Source organism: Amblyomma mixtum, chromosome 2 (genome assembly GCF_055824585.1).
Source record: "Amblyomma mixtum isolate Tamu chromosome 2, ASM5582458v1, whole genome shotgun sequence".
NCBI lineage: Eukaryota > Metazoa > Arthropoda > Arachnida > Ixodida > Ixodidae > Amblyomma > Amblyomma mixtum.
Genome location: NC_143013.1, coordinates 40,441,564 through 40,462,543, shown reverse-complemented (window position 1 = coordinate 40,462,543; position 20,980 = coordinate 40,441,564). Strand labels below are relative to the sequence as shown.

Below are 20,980 nucleotides of genomic sequence, written 5' to 3'. Positions count from 1 at the left end.
CAGCTGTGAATACGCACTTCGCGTTGCAGCCCCGCGACAGCTCGCTTCAGAAAACGTCGGACAAGGTAGTATATACCCGCGTTGTTTTTGCTACAACATATGCTGCTACCCGGTCGCTCCGAGCTCCGCCCATCGCACCGCAGTACGTGCAAGGAGGAGGCTGCCAGTTGAAGGAACGCACCCACGGCTTGGAACGAGCCGCGCGCGAACTAACGGTTGAGCTAACGGTGACACCGCCGCGGCGCGCAGCGGCAGCAGCCGTCGGCTGCAGCAGTGGCTCCACCTGTCGCCGCAGTGCGAGTGAAGGGCGGACGGGCGGGCGCGCGCGCACGCACGCACGCAGGCCGCCGAGGCAGGTGCACGCGACCGCACTTCTGCCGTCGCGGAGAGGGAGAGGGCGGCTGCGCTGGCTGCGCTAGCTGCGCCGCTGTTTCCGCTCGCCGGCGCACGCAGCGGGTCGCGTGAGGCGTTGACGTCAGCGCTGGCACGTGAGCGGCGGCGTGACGCGCCGCGTGACCGGCGCCGCAGCAGACCTCGGCAGAGCGCAGGTTGGCTATCGTGGCACACGGCGCGAGCAGCGCAGCAGCTATGGACGCCGGCTGGGAGCAAGCGCTGCGGCTCAAAATGGAACAGCGGTGAGGCTCGCGCTACGGCTTGTGTCGCCGGCGGCCTATCTGAGCGACGGCGATCGCGCAGGAGCCTCAACTTCTGCGCCCTGGAGCGGCGAAGGGGGCCCCCGGTGGCGGCGGCGGCGCCGGGCGACCTGCTCGAGGACGCCGAGGAGCTGGGCCGCAAGAAGGCCGCCCGGGTGAGTGTGCCCAGCAGGAGGGCCTGGACGAGCCTCTGCGGGAGACGTGGTGCCCGGGATTGCAGTCCAAGCTGCGGACGCCCCCGCCCAGGAGCCCGCCGCTTGGACTGGGATTGAGGGCACCACCGCTTCGGCAGAGTGAGTGCTGCGACCACAGCCGCGCCCTGCTGCTGGGCATTCTCTTTTATCACTTCCTCCACTTGTTTACCGCCCGGTCGCGCCAAGGACGTCGCGCCGAAGGCCGTCGCACGTGACTCGGCCGCCGTCACGTGGCGGCTCGCGCGAGAGCCATCGGCGCCCGCGACCGGCTCTCCTTGGCGCTTCTTCCGGGACGGTCAGACGAATCGATCCTGCGCGGACCGCCCAAGGTCGCGCGCTGCCGCTCACGTGGCCGAAACCCGACACCGCGGCTCGGAATGGGCGCGCCCCGAAAATAGGGGGGCCGCACCTCTATTCCGGGTCGCACGTGCGTGCCGGGCGGCCACTGCTAACGCCGCGGCTGCTCTACGCAGGACCCCATGTCTCACCGGATCATCGAAAAGCGCCGCCGCGACCGCATGAACAACTGCCTGGCCGACCTGAGCCGCCTCATTCCAGCCGTCTACCTCAAGAAGGTAGAGCCTGCCGCTCTCGCGCACCCACGGGCTACCCCGCCACAGGCCCACATGGAGCGCCCCCTCGCGCATTGGCCGCCGCTTGTCGCTTCGTGTGTGTCTCGCTCAGTGCAGTCCGGCAGCTGTGTGCTGTCACAGTATGCGTGTGAAACAGGTGCGGCGGGAGAGGAGCAGCCCTTCTTGCAGCGCTCCCCGTAGATCGCCGCCAAACGTAAATGTCCGTCTCGTCTCTATAACCTTTTGTCCGGAAAACAGCTGCCCGCCAAAGCACCGAGAGAGCGCAGCATGTGGGCCGTCCCTAGCCGCCGTCATGCCTTCACCCGCGCTGCTGTCCCCGTTTGCAGGGCAGAGGACGCATTGAGAAGACAGAGATCATAGAGATGGCCATCAAACACCTGAGGCACCTGCAGGCGCACTCCTGCAAGGACCCCAGTAAGTGCGCTCGTGTGGCTGTGCCCAACCCTTCTCCCTTCTGCAGCGCCGGCTTTCCCCCCTCATCGCAGCCACCTGCGAGGTCGTCCAGAGGGTTGACACTGACCACAGGCTCCAGTACCGGCTGGGCTTCCAGGAGTGCCTCTCCGAGACCGCGCGCTTCCTTGTGGACCGGGACGGTGCAGGGGACGACATGTGCCTGCGGCTCATCGCCCACCTGCAGAAGCACTTTGACAAGATCTCTGGAGCTGGTGAGCATCCAGTCCAAAAGACAATGCTGTTTCCTGTGGCACCCAGTGAACTTCCAAAAGGAATAGAAAAGACGGAGTTGTACCAAGCAGTAAAATAACTGCTACAAGTGCCTGTTGCTGCACAACTCCAGATATTTAGGAAAACTGAGATTGAATTATGCGTTCATAGTTCTCTGGCAAAGGACCCTGTTACCTGCATTTGTGGAGAAACCAACGTGCATGTCATAACCAGCATAGAGCTGTAGGCAGTGACTTACAAAAAACATTTTAAGGAGTACGCCATACTTGCCCCATTGAGCGAAAACCTGTGTGTGTGTGTGCGGGGGGAGCAATCTGGATCGCACAAGTCCTACCAGTGGCAGCACCTACCATTCCAGGGCAGTGGCACGCCTCTGCACCACTGCACCAGGAGTGGTATGACTCCCAGGGATCTATGAATGTTAAGTAGAGAAAAGACCAACTCTGCATATATGGGAATTAACCCATTAGCTGTTGTTATGCCCTTAAGGCGAGGCGCAGGACGCTGTACGGCGGCGACTGCCTTCGTGAAGTTAGCACACAGATCAGGAGTGCGGCAACTACGTAGAGCCATGCAGATGTAGAATTGCCAGCTGCATGGCATCGGGTGACATCACGGCGCAGCCAATGGCAACTGCAGTCGCAAAGTGAGTGGGTGGGCCTACGCCCTCTCGCACGTAAGCAGTCTTAAGTATCTCTGCCGACTTTTGTTCGGTGTATTATTTAAAAACTGTGTGCACCCAAAATGCTGTTGGTTCCGACGTAGAGTGCAGCTTCATTTGAACAATTTCATTGTGAAATATGTGGTAACCGACTCACTGGACTCCATGCAGGGCCGTGCTTCCAGTCAGGCCTGATGCTTTCTGACGAGGACACACACACAGAGCCAGAGCCCCTCCTGGAAAGGCTAAGAAACAACCCAGACCGTCAACCCAAGCAAGAACCAACCGCCCCACACCCAGACAACTCATGTTCATCCTCATCGTCTTGCTCCTCTGTTAGCCAACTGAGGGAAATGCTGCAGAACCCAGGCCTTAGCGTACAAGAGGTCATGCGGCGCTCAGACTACCTTCTTACAAAGCCCACGCCTGTGACTCCAGCCCCTAGTGAGGAGACATACAAATTCAAGAACGACATCAAAGACCGCTTCCATAAGGATGCCCAGTGGGGTACAGCCGTTGAGCGCAATGCCAGCCCGGCTGAAGAACAGCGGCGTCACTCCCATACCCAGGGACCACTTGCCCCCGCCCCCCCAAGTCCGACCAGACTGAGCGTCTCAGCGCCGCCTCCCGAAGTTCCACCTGAGCCACCCAACAGCCCAGCACCTCCTGGTGTTGCTGCATTTGCGCTGCATCCTCGAGGCGCTTATTACATTCCTGTGACCCTTGACCCTGCTCTCGTCGGACCCGCTTTTGCGTGCATGGGTGACAGCCCCAGTCCCCTGCATCCCGTCAGTATCTCAGTGCACTTTGGCCGACAACGTGTGCTTGGTCCGCCGCCGTGGTCGCAGTGCCCTTGGCGCCTTCGCTCTGGCGAGCCCAACGGCTACGCTTGACGGACAGCTCTCTCACACTTAGGCGATGCGTTGCGTACAGAGTGCACTAGCCTGGTTCGGCCTACTGAAAAGGAGCATCCTCAGTATGTTTTCTGAAAAGTTGCCTTACAAAAAGAAGGTACTTTCTAGTTTGCATACCGTGATGTGTCATTCTGGTGCATTGTGCTCCACCATTGTTTCAGTCTAGCCCTAGGCTTCACACTTCTGCTGCATTTGCATTCAGACGTGCACTCTGCAGTGTTGGTTGTACAGCTTTATTTTTTTTTTTTCCCTTCACCCTAGGGCACAAGGTCATTGCAGTGCCAGGCAACTACGCTATTAATATCTTGGGAGGGCAGGAAAACTGTCAGTCACTTTCAGCTCCTCACGTGTTCAATATGGCAGTGTGCTTTTGAAGCTCATCACAAGGAGTGCGCTTCCGAGCATTCCTTGCTGCCTTGATCAGCACTGTGAGGCAGGCTGTCCTCGCACTCTGTACAAAATGCAGAAGCTAGTCCAGTTCATTAGCCCTGTGCCTTCCCGTTCCCACATTTTATTTTTTCGTCTTTGGACAGGCAACCAGTTTAACTTATTGCTCCCTATTTATGCCATTGTTGAGTTTGCCAAGTTTATTGTTTGCAAGTGCGTGTCCACAAATAAAGGCAGCCCCCTGTTGGATCTGTTCCAGTCTCTGCTTTGTAAACCAGTGTCACTAGCGATGAGAAGTATCAGCGTAAAAATTACAGGCACTAGAATGACAAATGCGAAGGTTTGCATCATCTGAAGACCAGCATTTGATTGCAAATGAAAGCTTGGCTACCTGTTCTGTGCAGATAAAACAAAGCCTCTCGGAAACCAAAGCTGGTGTGGTGAGTGACATATAACCATGATCTCCAATTTGCCGCTAAAATACTTGCCCTCAGATTTCCTCATTTTTATTTTTCGTAAAATTGTAGACATTCTGTGAATTCACACATGCAGTTTGCACCATTTCCTCCAAAGTTTGGTTAAGCAATTTCAAAAATCTTGGGCAGCTTCTCTTGAAATATGAACGTGTTTTGTGGTTCACATCCAATGAAATGCAAAGTATTTAAACGAACTAAGCTATGCACAGGAAATGCAAAAAGGTACGTTGATTTAAGACTGGAGGTGCGTATTCACTGGACATTGTTATAAAGGGACGCTGAGAACAAAATTGAAGTTGGTCTGTACCAATCCATTCCTATGACAAAGAAGCTGCTTTCACTGAAAACTGTTTTAATAACGGGTGTCGCCATCACCAGCAGATTTTGCAAGTAGGCTGTGGTGATTGGCAGTTTTTTTGCACGGATCTCTGAGGTTGGGCTACATGACATTCACTTCAAGACGGTGATCACGGAGTCCTCTTCAATGTAGACGTCACGACTTGGAATTGAGTGGTGGGAATTTTTTTAAATGCAATTTTCTCGGCAACAAATGTCAGTTTTGCTGCCGGGCAAACATTAGCTTACCTAGAAAGAGCCATATAGTAGATTTTTACCGAGAACAAAAATTGGGTGGAAGTATCCTTGGTGTCCTGTTCAGTGCAGATGAAACTGTCATTTTACATATGATGAAGGGGCTCACAAGAGAACATCTCAAAGGCAACACGAATAGCTTTGAACATGGTAATAAATGTACACGTTTGATAAAATAGTTGCCAATAACAGATAGAAGAATAAGAGGGGGGTGGAGCGCATATAGCAGGGTCTCTCAGATAATAAATGGCAGTTTACCAATATCTCTCAAGAGAAAAGTATACAATAGCGGCATCTTACCGGTACTCACCCACTGAGCAGAAACGTAGAGGCTAACAAAGAAGGCTCAGCTTAAGTTAAGGACAACGCAGCGAGGTACGGAAAGAAAAATGATAGGTGTGACGTTAAGAGATCGGAAGCAGACGGAGTGGGTGAGGGAACAAACGCGGGTTGATGACATCCTAGTCGAAATCAAGAGGAAGAAATGGACTTAGGCACAGAATGTAATGTGAAGGTAAGGTAACTGCTGGTCCTTAAGGGTAACGGAGTGGATTCCAAGGAAAGGCAAGCGTAGCAGGGGACGGTAGAGAGTTAAATGGGCGGATGAAATTATGAAGTTTGTGGGGACACCGTGGCCACAGCTGGAAAAGGACAGGGTCAATTGGAGACACATGGGAGAGGTCTTTGCCCTGCAGTGAGCGTAGTCAGGCTGATGATGAAAATTACACCATGCGCGCTTTGCAGATTTTCTATTTATTTTTTCAATCAAGCTCGGCTTTCCTGCTGTCTGAAGTAAAAAAAGACTAGAGGTGTCTTGAGTCTGTTCGAGGTTAATAATGAGTGAGAAAATGTGTTATTTATTGCATTATTTATATCGTACGGGCTGGAGTAAATGGAAGGTGTGCTGAAAAAAAAAATTGTTGCAAGGTTCAATTCCTTTGAATCACTCCACCAAAATGGTACTGTGTCTAAATTTTCTCATCACTTGAACAGTATGACATACTGAACTTTTATTTGTAGCAATACTTCAGCTCTCGATAAAGGAGGTAACGAGTATGCTCGATTGTTATTTACTGCATATTGAAAACCATGCAATTCTCCGTGAAAAGGGTGCCAGCAAAGCAATCGGCCAGCCTAGGTATCAACTAAATTTTGTTCCGTTAATTTGGATTACATACTTGTGCCAATCAGATTTGATTCTCGGGAAATTACACTCCAGGTGGGTGTCAACGTCTGTCCCAGTCTGATATCTGCCATAAGTAGAAAAGGCAGATTTTTGTGATGGGCATGCGATGGTTCAGCAAGAACAAAAGACAATAGTAACAAACAATTTTATAATTAGCCATTTGACGGCATGAATCAATACAAAAAGACAGGCCTCTAAAACCACAGTTCAAAAAACCCAACGAGGCCACTTAGTGAATAAAGCCAGGCCCAATATCTGGTTTTTTCCCTACATTCAACATTTCTTTTATTGTAGCAGTAATTGGTACTAGTAAATACGCAATGCCTTGCACATTCAGGACTGTGAGGTCTAACAAACGCTTCAGACATACTCCACAATAACTGGGAGTTGATGAGTGATGCAACAGAAGCAAAAAGATTGGCTCCTAGAGTACAGAGTACTTTTTTTTTTTTTTTCATGGTATACATAGTGCTTGCAGCTAAAAATCCCATCATGCAAAAAGCCCATCAGACACTTGAAGTGCTTCCATGTGACAATGCAAATTGTTGTGCACTACGCTACTGAAGCAATACCAAGTAATGCATAGTTTCTGTTCCCAACCCCAAGAGAAAGAAAAGAGTTTTGTGTGACATTTCAAAAAGCCTGTCGGCAAGTTGGATGGCAGCTGCAACAAGCAAAGCGCCACTTAGTCCGAGTCATTCCACTCCGTGTCTGTGGTGCTGGCTTCTTCGGACTCCACCTTGGGTGGTGGGATCATCTCAAGCACCCTGTCCAAAGGCGATGTGACCTCAGCGGGTGGTGCAGACCGACTGGCACGGTCTGCCTCACCAGAGATGCCCTTGCGCCGCAACTGCAGCTTGCTCTTCAGGTCAGACATCAGGTCACCACCAGGAGGTGCCACCTGCGGACAAGGTTTCATCATCGTCATCATGAACAAGGAATATGCAAAAACAACAGATGCACGATGATATGCATTCTACTTCAATAAACCGTTTACACCACGGCCTGAAGAGATCACCAGATATGCTGGAAGAGACGAGCAATTATCAGTCCCAGTTTCATAACATAAAATAGCCACCGACTTCCATTCATCCACGGCAGCTGTTGCAAGCTGCTTGTTGCAGGCTTACAGTGGTAAGCAGGGCTTGTACTGGCCCGCCTGCAGCGAGGCCTGGCACAACTCTGCTCTCAATGTTTCTTCTCGGCATCCAACTTGTATTGCGTAACCATAGTCTCAGGCCTCCACGAAGTGTGGCTCTCCCTTATTAAGCGACAAGCCACGCCACTCCTACAGAGGTTAGGAAAAAGTGTTGCCTAGTCTTACCAAAAGAATCTTTGTTCTGCACAGCAGCAGTATGAGTCACTGTTGGAGTGTAACCAAATATTAAGCCAAGAGCCTAGGTTGGCTAAAATCAAGCATTCTACCTAAGGAAGCCCTTTGCTTGAGCTACAATTATCTGCATCCACTGTCAGTAATTTTACTGTGCCATTACTCCATAGTTAAAGCGCGCAGGACGACAGAACACAGCACTGACTCGCAACTGAAGCCTTTATCAACAAACACTGGACCCTTCAAGACACTCCTTCAAACGTCTGTAGTGTGAGGCAAGGAACATGTCACTAAGTATTGGGGCTAAGCATGATCCACTGCAGATACCATCATTGGATCATGCTTAGCCCTAATACTTAGTGACATGTTCCTTACTGCATCATGCTTAGCCCCAATAGGTTAGGTTTAGGTTTATGGGGTTTAACGTCCCAAAGCGACTAAGGCTATGAGAGACGCCGTAGTGGAGGGCTCCGGAAATTTCGACCACCTGGGGTTCTTTAACGTGCACTGACATCGCACAGTACACGGGCCTCTAGAATTTCTCCTCCAAAGAAATTCCAGCCGCCGCGGCCGGGATCGAACCCGCGTCTTTCGGGTCAGCAGCCGAGCACCATAACCGCTGAGCCACCGCGGCGGCACTTAGCTTAGCCCCAATACTTAGTGACATATTTCTTATTAGATAATGCTTAGCCCTAATACTTAGTGACATGTTCCTTTTGGATCATGCTTAGCCCCTATACTTAATGACATGTTCCTTATTGGATCATGCTTAGCGCCAATACTTAGTGACATGCTCCTTATTAGATCATGCTTAGTCCCAATATTTAGTGATATTTCTTGTCTCACGCGACAGACGTTCAAAAGAGTGTCCTGAAGGGTCCAGTGTTTGTGCAGTTTTTAGATTTGTGGATGACTACTTCGTGCTTTTAGGTTGTGACAACCTCGATTTTGAGCAGCAGGTTCACAATGTTATTTCTAAGTTCTCCGCATGCCTCAATCTAATGGTTTTAACACACAAAATCCCAGTTGAAGATTTTGCCAGGTTTTTTGATCTCTTGCTTCATTTCACATCATCCCATGTGTGCTGGGCTTTTGAGCCCCGTGGTCAAAAACCCATTATGCCATATTTCATCAGCCCATTCGAAGCTCTTGAAAAGAGCAATTGTTCATTCTGTTTTTAACAACACAGTGCAAAAGACGTGAGCACAAGCTGGAGCAAAGCTTCTAAAACCAAGTAGGTCGCCTAATGCAGGCTGGTTATGGTTTCCGTGACAGTTATGGTGGAAGTTATGGTTTCCGTGACAGAAAAACTGCAGAAAAAGTTGAGGACAGCAATAAATGGAAAAGTTAATAATGACAAAAAGAAATGAAAGGTTGCTGTTGTGCCATATCTGCACCGGGCTTCACAGAACCTAAAAAGAATTGGAAAGCGTGTGGGAGTGCACGTTGTTTTTTCGGCGCCTAAGCGACAGTCTAGTCTAGTCCAGAAAGTGAATTCCCCGAACAGAGAACCTCAAGGCTGCTCTAAGGGGTGCGCTAAACGTTTCGTCTCTTGTCAGGAAGGAGTGATTTATTCCTTGCCAGTGTCCTGTGGGAAGAAGTACATTGGCCAAACTGGCCGGTGCCCTAATGAAAGATTAAAAGAACGCGAATACACGTCTCACGTGTTGCCACCACAGGGCACGTGGCAAAGCACTGCAGAGACTGCAAGAAAGACAAAAGTGATGATAAAAATAATCACCGCGAGCTCCTACATCAGGACTGCACTAAACTGTGATGCTTTGGCAAGAGAAATCATCGAAGCACTGATGATAACACGGCTTCACGAGGAATGCATTAGAGCGCCTTCGATAGCTTTGTCAAAGAAAGAAAGAAAGAGCCTATCTTCAATGTGAATGCTGACACATGCCAGTTGCTTTTTGAAGGTCGATGTTTCATATGCATGAGCAGTATCTTCTCGTTTCCAATTCTGACCACCAGTGCGGTATTTACACTGACTGGTCTGCCAATAAAGGCTTCAGTTTAGAGTCAGCGCTGTGTTCTGTCATCCTCTCTTGTCCTGTCTTTCCCACTGTAACTATGGAAGATCGCCACCAACTCGTCCAACAGCTTGCTTTATCGAACTATTCCATTACATGCAGATGTAATGGAATACATCCGCATGTAATGTAGGAAGAGGTAGCAGCGAAGCCCACACGTTTTGCTGCTACTTCTTCTCGTATTCGGGATGAAAGACTCAGGATACATGAGTCCTGCGAACTGCGACTGTGGAAGTGGACGGTTAAGCCGAGATAATTTTTTTCTGATTTTCTCTGATTGACGCAACAGCCATTACATTGGCTCTATGGGCCATGCCGCGGTGCCACGAAAAAGTCAGAATAATCAAACATGTCCAAAAAATGGGGAGTCCAACTTATCGATCGCCGACTGTAATTTGCTAATTGTTTAACAAGGATAAATTACCTAACCTTAGCATCGATAACTTTAATGCATAATCTAACATGGAAAAGCTGTAGAGAATGTTGAGAAATGCAGAATTCAGTTCTTGCCTTCAAAGTAACCTTTTTTAAACTTCAAATAAAGCCTGTGACATCTTAAAATAGTTATGCGACTATGTACTGCCATGCTCTGAAGCTGGTACCTTCAAATGTGTTCAAGCAACTCAGTTACCGAAATCCGCAATGAAAAAACACGCCACCGGACTCGGCGATGATTGAGGGATGAGTGCGAGCACTTTGCTTCGTCAGAATTATGATGGTGCAGCAGGAATACAATCATGCCATCACTGTTTCATGGCGTAGTACAAAAAAATTCTTGCAGTCAAACACAGCCACACCTCTCAAGATGAAAAATTTTATCGAGCATGCGCAGTCGCCTGAAGGAGCGAAGCCATTTTCCTTTATGTATGTTAGTTCAACTTTGAGTGGCGAAAGTTTGTTCGTATACGTAGGAGTTCTGAATTGAACCATTTCCAGAGGTCATTGCTAGTTAGAACTGGTGAAGAACCCAGAATTGGTTCAGCCTGGTCATGCACATCTGCTTGTCGTATGTGCACTACAGTGGCAACAATGCCCAAACCACAATGCAAAGCAGGCCACATTTGTACAACCTTAGTCAAACGTTCCCAAGCTGCAGAGTTATTTGCTGAGCCATGTAATGGAACACTCACAGCTCTTGCAGTTCCAAATTTTTGAAGACCTCTCCTGAACCTTTTCATACCTTTGAAGCTACAAGGGTGCTATCAGCAACATCAACAGCAGCAAAGTAACATCAATGTGCAGAATTTAACCGAAGCTGGTAAAAGAACAGCAAATGGTTGCTTCGCACAAAATGTCTATCGACAAGCTTTTTAATGGATAAGGTAAGTTCTCACAGGCTTTTTAATTTCTAGCTCAATCTCTCAAATTCGGCTAGCCCCTGGAGTCGCGAGAGAGCTTTTGAAGTCTCGCTCAAATGCTGTCAGTCACAGTCTCACAAAAATTACACGAAGAGTGTCATCCATCATGTCCACCAACAGTCATTGGGCGATAAAGCGGAGAAAACCAAGCACCACTGGTTGGGCTGGGAATTGCAGCGGTGTAATGTCTCAATTTCGAGCCATCAAACCACTATATGTGCCATGAATGCATCAGTATCAGCCTGTTCACAAAACCTGTTTCTGCTGTACAGAGTACAGCCGACCAAATCTTTAGCTGGCTTGCGTGACAGCCACGTTTTCCACGCTCCTGCAGCTTATGACGGAGCAAACTTGCGAAAATATCAAATCTAAGCACAGGCTCACTAAGCGTGTGCTAAATATTGAGCTTTCCGCAAGTTTGCTTCGTCGTAAAGCACAGGAGCGGAGAAAAAGCGGCCTTCGAGCACGCCAGCTAAAGATTTGGCCGGCTGTACATGGCACATGTAGAAGGAAGAAGATTCCAAACCTTCACAGTGAAAACATGACTACATGACAAGACATGACCAGATGTCACGTTGTAGTGACGGCAGTCCAGCAGTCAGTAATACAGCAACAAGGCTTGCAAACGAAGCTCTTTATTTGGGCTGACTTGCGCCCGCAAAAGAACTGAATCACTCGGTGGCGGCGTAAGCAACAAATGTGCTCGCCAGTTGTCGAACTACAAATGCCCGCTGCTCGCGGCATCGTTCAATTTAAAGCCGGCAAGGAAACTTCGAGATAACAGGTCGAGATCATCTAGACTAATCTGGAAAAACGTAGATGCAGCTCTTCATGGCTGTGATCGATCGAGATAAGTCCGGTCGCTTCTCGCGTCACGAACAAAAATGATAACACCCCTTTCCTGCTGCCTTGCGCGAACGAACGGGCATTACAATGATACGCGGCATTACCCCCCTCCCAAAGAAGCATCGTCTCGATGCTTTAAAATTAAAAAAAACATGGAGAATGCAAACTTCGAGTCCTTTAGCGTTCATAGTATGGCTTCAGGCGTACGACATGTACGACTTCCGGGCGTGTGCGGCGTCACTGAGATGCTGTCGTGCCGTCGGGGATGACTTCATAGTCGAGGTCACCGATGCGACGGAGAACCCTGTACGGGCCAAAGTAGCATCGCAGTAACTTTTCACTCAATCCACGGCGGCGAACTGGCGTCCATATCCAAACATGATCACCTGGCTCGTAATGCGTGTCTCATCGGCGCAGATTGTAGCGTCGGGCGTCGGTGTGCTGCTGGTCTTGAATGAGAAGCCGCGCAAGTCTGCGGGCTTCCTCGGCACGATGAAGGTAGGCGGCGACGTCGAGGTTGTCTTCGTCGGAAACGTGCGGGAGCATTGCGTCGAGTGTTGTTGTGGGCTTCCTGCCGTATACCAGCTGGAATGGGGTAAACCTGGTTGTCTCCTGGACGGCAGTATTATAGGCGAAGATCACGTAGGGCAGAATGGAGTCCCACGTCTTGTGTTCGGCGTCGATGTACATGGAGAGCATGTCTGCGATGGTCTTGTTCAGACGCTCTGTGAGTCCGTTGGTTTGCGGATGATAGGCAGTTGTCCCCCGATGGCTTGTCTGGCTGTAGTTTAAAATGGCTTGCGTCAGCTCCGCTGTAAATGCCATTCCTGTGTCTGTGATGAGCACTTCCGGGGCGCAGTGTAGCAGGAGAATTTGTTCGACAAAAAATTTTGCGACTTCTGTTGTGGTACCAATAGGCAACGCTTTTGCTTCAGCGTAGCGGGTCATGTAGTCGGTGGCCACGATGATCCACTTGTTTCCTGATGAAGAGGTCGGGAAGGGGCCGAGGAGGTCCATCCCTATTTGCTGAAAGGGCTTAGTTGGCGGTGGTATGGGGTTCAGGAGTCCAGCTGGTCTAGTCGGAGGCGTTTTGTGTCGCTGACAGTCACGGCACGTTTTCACGTAATGGGAAACGTTGGTAGCTAGCCGCGGCCAATAGTACTTCTCCTGGATGCGGTGCAACGTGCGAGCAATCCCGAGATGCCCTGCAGTCGGCTCATCATGACATGCCTGCATAATTTCTTGCCTGAGATTTTTGGGCACGACAAGAAGATACACTGTCCTGTTCGGCGCGAAGTTCTTCTTCAGGAGGACATTATTGTGAAGGACGAAGGACGACAGTTGCCGCTTGAACCCTCGGGGAGGCGATGCGGTCTTGACTTTCAGATAATCAACTAGGCTTTGCAAGTCAGAATCCGAGTGCTGCTGCTGCGCGAAACTGCTGGCGCTTACCGGTCCTAAGAAAGCGTCGTCGTCTTCCTCTTCGGGTGCTGCGTCCACAGGGGCTCGTGACAAGCAGTCTGCATCGGAATGCTTGCGGCCAGATTTGTAGACTACAGTTATGTCGAATTCTTGAAGGCGCAGGCTCCAACGAGCAAGGCAGCCGGAGGGATCTTTCAAATTGGCTAGCCAGCACAGAGCATGGTGATCGCTCACAACCTTGAATGGTCATCCGTACAGGTAGGGGCGAAATTTCGGCGTGGCCCAAATAATGGCAAGACATTCTTTCTCGGTGGTCGAATAGTTGACCTCGGCATTCGACAGTGAACAGCTAGCATACGCGATAACTTTCTCCTGTCTTCCATTTTTCTGAACAAGGACCGCTCCTAAGCCCACACTGCTTGCATCGGTATGGATTTCGGTTTCGGCGTTTTCATCAAAGTGCCCGAGCACAGGAGGGGACTGTAAGCGGCGCTTCAGCTCTTTGAAAGCTTCCTCTTGCGGCCTTTCCCATTTAAAGGACACGTCAGCCTTGGTAAGTTGGGTCAAAGGTTCAGCGATGTGCGAAAAGTTCTTGACGAATCGCCGGTAATAAGCGCACAATCCAAGGAATCTGCGTATAGCTTTCTTGTCATTAGGCTGTGGAAACTCTGCGATCGCAGCCGTCTTCTGAGGGTCTGGGCGAACTCCATCCTTGCTTACGACGTGACCAAGGAACAGCAGCTCTTCGTAGGCAAAGTGGCACTTCTCTGGTTTCAGTGTTAGGCCTGAAGACTTGATTGTTTCCAGCACTATCCGAAGCCTTCTGAGGTGGTCTTCAAAGCTTGAGGAGAAGACAACAACGTCATCTAAGTAGACTAGGCAAATTTGCCACTTCAAGCCTGCGAGCACCGTATCCATTACTCGCTGGGGCAGAGCAAAGGCCGAATGGCATCACCTTGAACTCGAAGAGTCCGTCTGGTGTGATGAACGCAGTTTTCTCGCGATCTCTTTCGTCGACTTCAATTTGCCAGTAGCCGCTCTTCAGGTCCATCGATGAGAAGTACTTAGCATTGCATAGCCGATCCAATGTGTCGTCGATGCGGGGGAGGGGGTAGACATCCTTCTTCGTAATGCTGTTCAGGCGGCGGTAATCGACGCAAAAGCGAAGGGTGCCGTCTTTCTTTTTCACTAGGACGACTGGTGCTGCCCAGGGGCTCCTCGATGGTTGGATGACGTCGTCACGAAGCATTTCCTCAACTTGCTTGCGGATAGCTTGGCGTTCTAGCGGCGATACGCAGTAGGGGCTCTGCCGCAGTGGTCGGGCGTGTTCGTCTGTGACAATGCGGTGCTTGGCAAGGCTGGTTCGTCGCACATTCGATGCTGATGAGAAGCAGTCGCTGTACTTTTGAAGAAGGCTGCGTATTTGGTCTTGTCTGCTCCAGGTTAATGCTGGGTTGATATCAAATGTGGTTTGATGGCCTTGGTCAGTTGGTTCTACGGGTTAGTCAGGTAGGGCAAATATGTCTCCGATGTCTGCCAGCTCGTCGAGGAAAGCGATCGTCGTACCTTTGTTTAGATGCTGGTATTCTTCGGTGAAGTTGGTTAGCAGCACCTGGGCTTGGCCATTTCTGATTTGGGCGACTCCCCTTGCGATGCCCAGTCCTCGATCAAGGAGTAACTGGGTGTTCCCTCGACGACGCCTTCGACAGTTTCGATGTCTCCAGCACCTATGCAGGCGACACTTGATCGGGGCGGCACGCTCAATGCTTCGTCGAGGACGTTTAAGGCAATGTGATGAGTCGCTGTCGTCGCGGCAGATATGGCTTTGTCCGTGGAAAGCTTGATCGACTTGGATCTAAGGTCGATGATCGCCCGATGTTCATTCAGGAAGTCCATTCCCAAAATCATGTCTCGCGAGCACTGCTGTAGGATCAGGAAGGTTGTCGCATAGGTTCTCCCGTTTACAGTAACTCTCGCGGTGCAGCGTCCTGACGGCGTAATCAGGTTGAAAAACAGCGCACAAAAGACTAGACACAAGAGTAAAGGCGACGACAGGACAAGCGCTGATTACTCACAACTAAGGCTTTATTGCGAAAACCTGGGTATATAAGGAAGGCATAATCATGAAAACAAAATTGAACAAACAAAACTATGACAATGATAAAACTAGTGTGCGCCCGAAGCCCACAATCTGCCAAGAAACGTGATCTCGTTATCACTTAAAGCAACCGAAGGTTTGCTAACGCAGCCCCGTTGCTCCGTTGCGATGAAGTATGCTTCTGCTACTTCCCGCGTGGTTTGATCTCTGTGAAAATACAACACCTTTGCTTGGCTTAACAAAGCAGTGCACTTTTTCTTCTTGCTTTTCATCAATGCGCACCCCTTACAGTGGGTAACAAGATAAGATTGGTCATTGCCTTTATCTAAATTGTTGGCGTAATCAGGTTGCCACCTGCGGTGCGGATCAGCGGGCCATCCCAAGTTGTTGTTACCTTCCTGAGTCGGACAGCGAGCGGCCCGCTCATGACAGTGTAGTCAGCTCCCGTGTCGACCAAGGCAGTAACTTCAAGATCGCTTGTTCGCGTTCTCGTATTGTACGTTGTCTTCGGTGTCCGATCTCGGCTACGTCGAGTAGTGAGGCTGCGGTGGGCGTACTTCGACGTTACTTCACTGGGCAGCGGTAAAAGCTTCAAGTCTGGCTGCGTCGTCGTCGGTGTTGTTGTCGTAGTTGAGGCATGGTCTTGAGTACTCGTCGATGGAGGATCTTTGTCACTGCGCTTAGAAGCAACCTCACCTCCAGAGGCTGCTTTATTTAGTTTGACCTTCGGGGGCTGGGGGAGCGTCCACGAACGGCGTAACCTCTGCTAGGAGATACAAAGCGCGGGGACGATATCGGCGGGGAACGTGATAGGCGGCTCGGCGATGAGTATTCTTCCAGACGCAAAAACTCCTCGATTTCGGCTGGTCGCTGGCCGGGTCGTGGAGCGTCGTAAGAGAACCCTCGGATGCCCAGTCTTCTGTATGGGCAAGTGCCGGAGGACGTGACCGGCTTCGCCGCAGTGGAAGCATAGTGGGCGGCACTGGTCGGGAGTTCTCCACTCGTCGCATTTCCTCGGCTGTGTGCGATGCTCGTAGGACGGGCGGGTTGGGGCGAGAGGGCGGCGGTCCAATGCAGCTGGCTGAGGGCGATAGGGGCTTGAGTCCCGTCGTCGAGGTGCAGGACGGCGCCCAGCTGCGGCGTAAGTCATGGCTGGGGGCTCCATAGGCTGCCATTGTCATAGGCTGCGTGGTAATTGGCGTCACACCCAAGGCCTGTTGAACTTCATCCCGGATGGCGTCTGTGAGCGATGAAAGCTGCGGCTGCGTTCCCGTTGGCAGCAATCGGCGGAGCTCCTCTCGCACAACTTGACGGATAACCTCCCGCAGGTTATCGTTGTTAGCGGTGTCCAGGCAGTTTGCTGAGAAAGTGCGCTGCTGGCGGTCATACTGGCGGGCTCAGGCATCAAGAGTTTTTTCCATAGTGGATGCCTCTGCTACGAATTCTGCGACGGTTTTCGGTGGGTTCTGTACGAGGCCCGCAAAGAGTTGCTCCTTAACTCCTCCCATAAGCAGCTTGACCTTTTCTTCTTCCTTCATGCTCGAGTCGGCATGCCGGAAGAGACGCTTCATCTCCTCAGTGTATACTGCAACAGTCTCGTTTGGGTGTTGTATGCGAGACTGTAGCAGCTGCTGGGCTCTCTCCTTTCTCACGACGTTTGTGAAGGTCTTGAGAAGCTGCTCCTTGAAGGTTTCCCAATCCGTAAGGCTAGCTTCCTCATTCTCAAACCAGATTCTTGCTGGTTCCTCCAAGGCGAAGAATATGTACCTAATTTTCATGCCGTCGTCCCAGTTGTTAAAGACAGCCACCCGTTCGAACTGTTCCAGCCATTCTTCGGGGTCGGCGCCAGGCGAAGCGTCGAAGGTTGGTGGCACCCGGGGCTGCTGAAGAATGACTGGAGTCATTGTCTGGGGCAAGCTCATGGTGGACGTTGCTGCTGGCTTCCGCTTCCAGGTAGGGTCCGGCAGAATCCCGAACTCTGGTGCGTCCCCTTGCATGCGTCGGCTTGCGCGGTGGACTGGACTCAGGTCCTGCGGTAGATGACTCAGAGGGCTGGCGTCACGACTTGTAGGGGGTGTCCGGAACATGAAAGGCTACCCAGCACCTCCACCAGATGTCACGTTGTAGTGACGGCAGTCCAGCGGTCAGTAATACAGCAACAAGGCTTGCAAACGAACCTCTTTATTTCGGCTGACTTGCGCCCGCAAAAGAACTGAATCACTCGGCGGCGGCGTAAGCAACAAACGTGCTCGTCAGTCGTCGAACTACGAATGCCCGCTGCTCGTGGCATCGTCCAATTTAAAGCCAGCAAGGAAACTTCGAGATAACAGGTCGAAATCATCTAGACTAATCTGGAAAAACGTAGATGCAGCTCTTCATGGCTGTGATCAATCGAGATAAGTCCGGTCGCTTCTCACGTCACGAACAAAAATGATAACACTCCTTTCCTGCTGCCTTGCGCGAACGAACGGGCACTACAATGATACGCGGCAATATGATGCACACTGATGGTAATGGTTTCGTGCATTCAAATTAGTTAATGCCTGGTTCAACTTTTGGCAGCAAATCAAGCCAGGATTTCTCTTAACTCACAGGCATGCATAATTAACAGAGCACAAGGGAGGGTGCCCCACCTGCTTGCGCTGCTGCTGTGGCCGGCGCACGCTCTTGAGGCCTGCCTTGCCGCCGGCCTGCCGGATGGACTCCAGCAGGCTGGCGCGGGCACTGCCATCCTCCGTCACGGGCAACAACAACTCTTCATGTGGCTCTTGGTCACTCGACCTGCAGGTTATGCAGTGGTCAGGCAAACATTCAGTTGAACTGCGGTTTCATGAAACTAAAAATCTGCCAGAAAAAAAAAATTTACTACTTCGCCAGAGATGTTCACAGGGCTGAATGGTTTTGGTATCCTGAAGGATGAAATAAACAAAGTTCCAGTTTCGATTCACCTATGGTTTTCTTGAACAAAACTGGCAAAAAAAGACACAGGGTTCACTGCAAAGCAGTGTTCTTCACAATGCCATCAAAGTCGTTGCTGGCATGTGTGGCAGTGCACACTGTGGCAACATGTTTCGTCTCTACAAAGACCTGCTAATATGTCTGAGAAATAGATGCAAGGTGGAGCAGGTTTCATGCAAGAGAATAATTACAATTACCACCCGCCTGACCACTGCTGTACAGCTGCGAAGGAGAACTGAAGAAACCTCATTTCTACTCGTGAAGAGGAAGAATTGAGTTTTATTTCCGTGACTCAAATCCGAGCCTAGCCCCTGTCTTCAGCACATTCAGCATGATTTGGTTCTCTTGACAGAGGTCCTAATTATGGGTTATGATGCGATAGCAAGAATGTGCACAGTGCTGATCAATTTGGCATACAGTGCTGATCAATTTGGCCCACAGTGCTAATCAATTTGGCCCACAGTGCTAATCAATTTGGCCCACAGTGCTAATCAATTTGGCCCACAGCGCTGATCAATTTGGCCTCACCATGCCATCCACTAGCTGTCTTGATTAGCTCAGCTAATGTAGCAACTTCTTCAATGAGAGGCCCCAGTTTTCGGTCCCAGACCAAGCAAACTTTTGTAGAGTTACAAAGATTGAGAAAGCTATACAATTTTTCTTTGTATCGGCACAGATGCACTCAAGTGAATGTTCATTGTAATCATACCTTCGAATGAAAACCGCCCACCACTGAATGCCACCTACTTTGTGAGGTGATTTGCTAGAGCCACAGGGAAACTAAAGATGCACTAAACAAGCTCATGAGTAATAAGATGCATGTATACAACTGTTGTTAAAACCCATGCAAGCAAAGATCAGCTATCATTTTTGTTCCACAACAAATCTGCCATTTTCACGAGCTTCTTGAGCTCCTCATTCAACAAAGCAGTGATGCACCAAGATGGAGGCGAGGCACAGTGGGTGCCACCCCCATTATCTGCCGGGCGCTTTTTCAGTCCCTGACGAGGTGTTTTGATTTGGCAACAAGTGCATTAAACATCTACATTCCTGCATTTAATTATGGCTGGTAAGCGAATGTGTGAAGCTCTCAGTGATATTTATGAGGAGTAATGCCACAAAGATATCGTGTGGCAGCAAAAAAATTTCGCTTATCACATCCCATCATCCCCTCTGCACCACCCCACAACAAATACCCTAACAAAGTTTTTGCTACAAAGACCCCTGTTTAGTAAAGCAATACTCGGTCCCTGCAGACATTGTTCGACCGGGCTTTAACTAATTGACTAGCATGCCTACCTGCAGTCCTTTTCAGGCTTCAAGTTTTTAACTTAAGATTGAGTAGCTTTGCATTGAGATTCGAGAATAACTTGAGCGCAAGTTATAGTTTGCAATCACAGCACAATCTGGCAGGCAACACCAGCACCATGAGTGCTCGTAAGCTGGCTTTACAAAAAGAGCAGTCGGCCAGCAGTTGAGTGAAGGCTGTCTTAAACTAAATTTTGTAAGCTTAGCAGTTTCCTAGACTCTATGCCAAAGTGCTAATGACTGCTGCAACATAAGAATTTTAACTTGTTCTGATGCCCTTCCTGTGCTAGTCTGATGACCCAAAAAACAGTTTTCTAAAAATGACATTTCTGGAGTCTATAGCTATTATTCTCCAACTCGAGCAATTTTTGCCTCCAGAAAATCAGTACTTTGATCATAATATTAAATTCAGATCATAGTGTGGGCTGAATTTGTGCAGGAGCAGATCATTTAACAGCACGAAAATTTTTGACAGCTGGCTGTCTTAGTATGTCGATATTACAATGTCTAGGTCAGACAGACATGTCATATTATTTGCTAAGGGCAGCTGAAGGCACTGTGTGTGCAATAATCGAAGCACAACTGTTCAATTACACTTCAAATATCTATAATTTTGCAAAGTGTATCAATGCATGATATTCACACCTTGAATGCTGCTATTCCAAGTGCTGTAAAATTACTAATGACGGCAAAATGAAAAAGCTGCTTTGATTATTGAGCTCTTTACTGGCCATACTATGTAGCTATGGGTTAAAAATTATTTTTTATTGAGCCATTTTTTTTGCATCGATGTACTACTGAATGACTAATTAAAATTAATTATTTTAGGAACTAATTTATGGAAAAGGTAATTTCAGATTTGAAATCATTATCAAAACTGAATAAGGTGATACAGTTTTAGTAAGATTGGACCAAAAATAAGCAAAATAGGTCTAAGACCAGTGTCCCCCCTTAAAGAGGTTTCTAGACAAAACTAGAATATTGTATTTTTCAGTGTACATTTCATGTTTTCTTTTTCTAAATTTTTTCCAATGTGTCTTATAAAATGGCACAACTTATATTTCGCAAAAAATGACAAGCCACAGAGTGCAATTGTCTTGCCCTGCCCAGTAACAGTGTTACAAAAGAAAATCAGTGATCATGGTGCTCGGCTGCTGACCTGAAAAATGCAGGTTCGATCCCGGCTGCGGTAGTCACATTTCGATGGAGACAAAATGCTAGAGACTCGTGTACTATGCGATGCCAGTGCACGTCAAAAAGAACCCCAGGAGGTCGAAATTAT

The 20,980-nt window shown here is 49.5% G+C and overlaps 2 protein-coding genes across 7 annotated transcripts in view; one reads left to right on the top strand and one right to left on the bottom strand.

The window, feature by feature from the left end:
* Positions 1-356: 356 nt before the first annotated feature.
* On the top strand, positions 357-4,333 carry LOC149359090 (uncharacterized). Of its 2 annotated transcripts, none has more exons than XM_089571308.1 (6): positions 357-635; positions 697-808; positions 1,321-1,422; positions 1,767-1,854; positions 1,926-2,105; positions 2,957-4,333. In XM_089571308.1, the coding sequence occupies exons 1-6, from the start codon at positions 589-591 to the stop codon at positions 3,676-3,678; spliced, it is 1,251 nt and encodes a 416-aa protein (XP_089427434.1). In that variant the 5' UTR covers positions 357-588; the 3' UTR covers positions 3,679-4,333. The 2 variants fall into 2 exon arrangements, with proteins under 2 accessions (XP_089427434.1, XP_089427435.1); XM_089571309.1 differs by having other exon boundaries at positions 597-635; positions 697-946.
* Positions 4,334-6,465: 2,132 nt separating this feature from the next.
* The window catches only part of LOC149359088 (WASH complex subunit 1-like), a 37,131-nt gene continuing 22,616 nt past the window's right edge, over positions 6,466-20,980 (bottom strand). For all 5 annotated transcript variants that reach the window (XM_089571300.1, XM_089571301.1, XM_089571304.1 and 2 more), the window contains 2 exons: positions 18,066-18,213; positions 6,466-7,240 (listed from right to left, as the gene is read on the bottom strand). In XM_089571300.1, coding sequence (XP_089427426.1) covers positions 7,025-7,240; positions 18,066-18,213 — 364 coding nt within the window. In that variant the 3' untranslated portion in view covers positions 6,466-7,024. The remainder of the gene's footprint in view (positions 7,241-18,065; positions 18,214-20,980) is intronic.

What these genes read in the sequence shown, in the direction of transcription:
- LOC149359090 (XM_089571308.1), top strand. Translation starts at nt 589, where the DNA reads ATGGACGCCGGCTGGGAGCAAGCGCTGCGGCTCAAAATGGAACAGCG. An exon ending in CGGCTCAAAATGGAACAGCG is followed by an intron (nt 636 to 696) that starts GTGAGGCTCGCG and finishes GCGATCGCGCAG; the next exon opens with GAGCCTCAACTTCTGCGCCC. An exon ending in GCACTCCTGCAAGGACCCCA is followed by an intron (nt 1,855 to 1,925) that starts GTAAGTGCGCTC and finishes CCCTCATCGCAG; the next exon opens with CCACCTGCGAGGTCGTCCAG.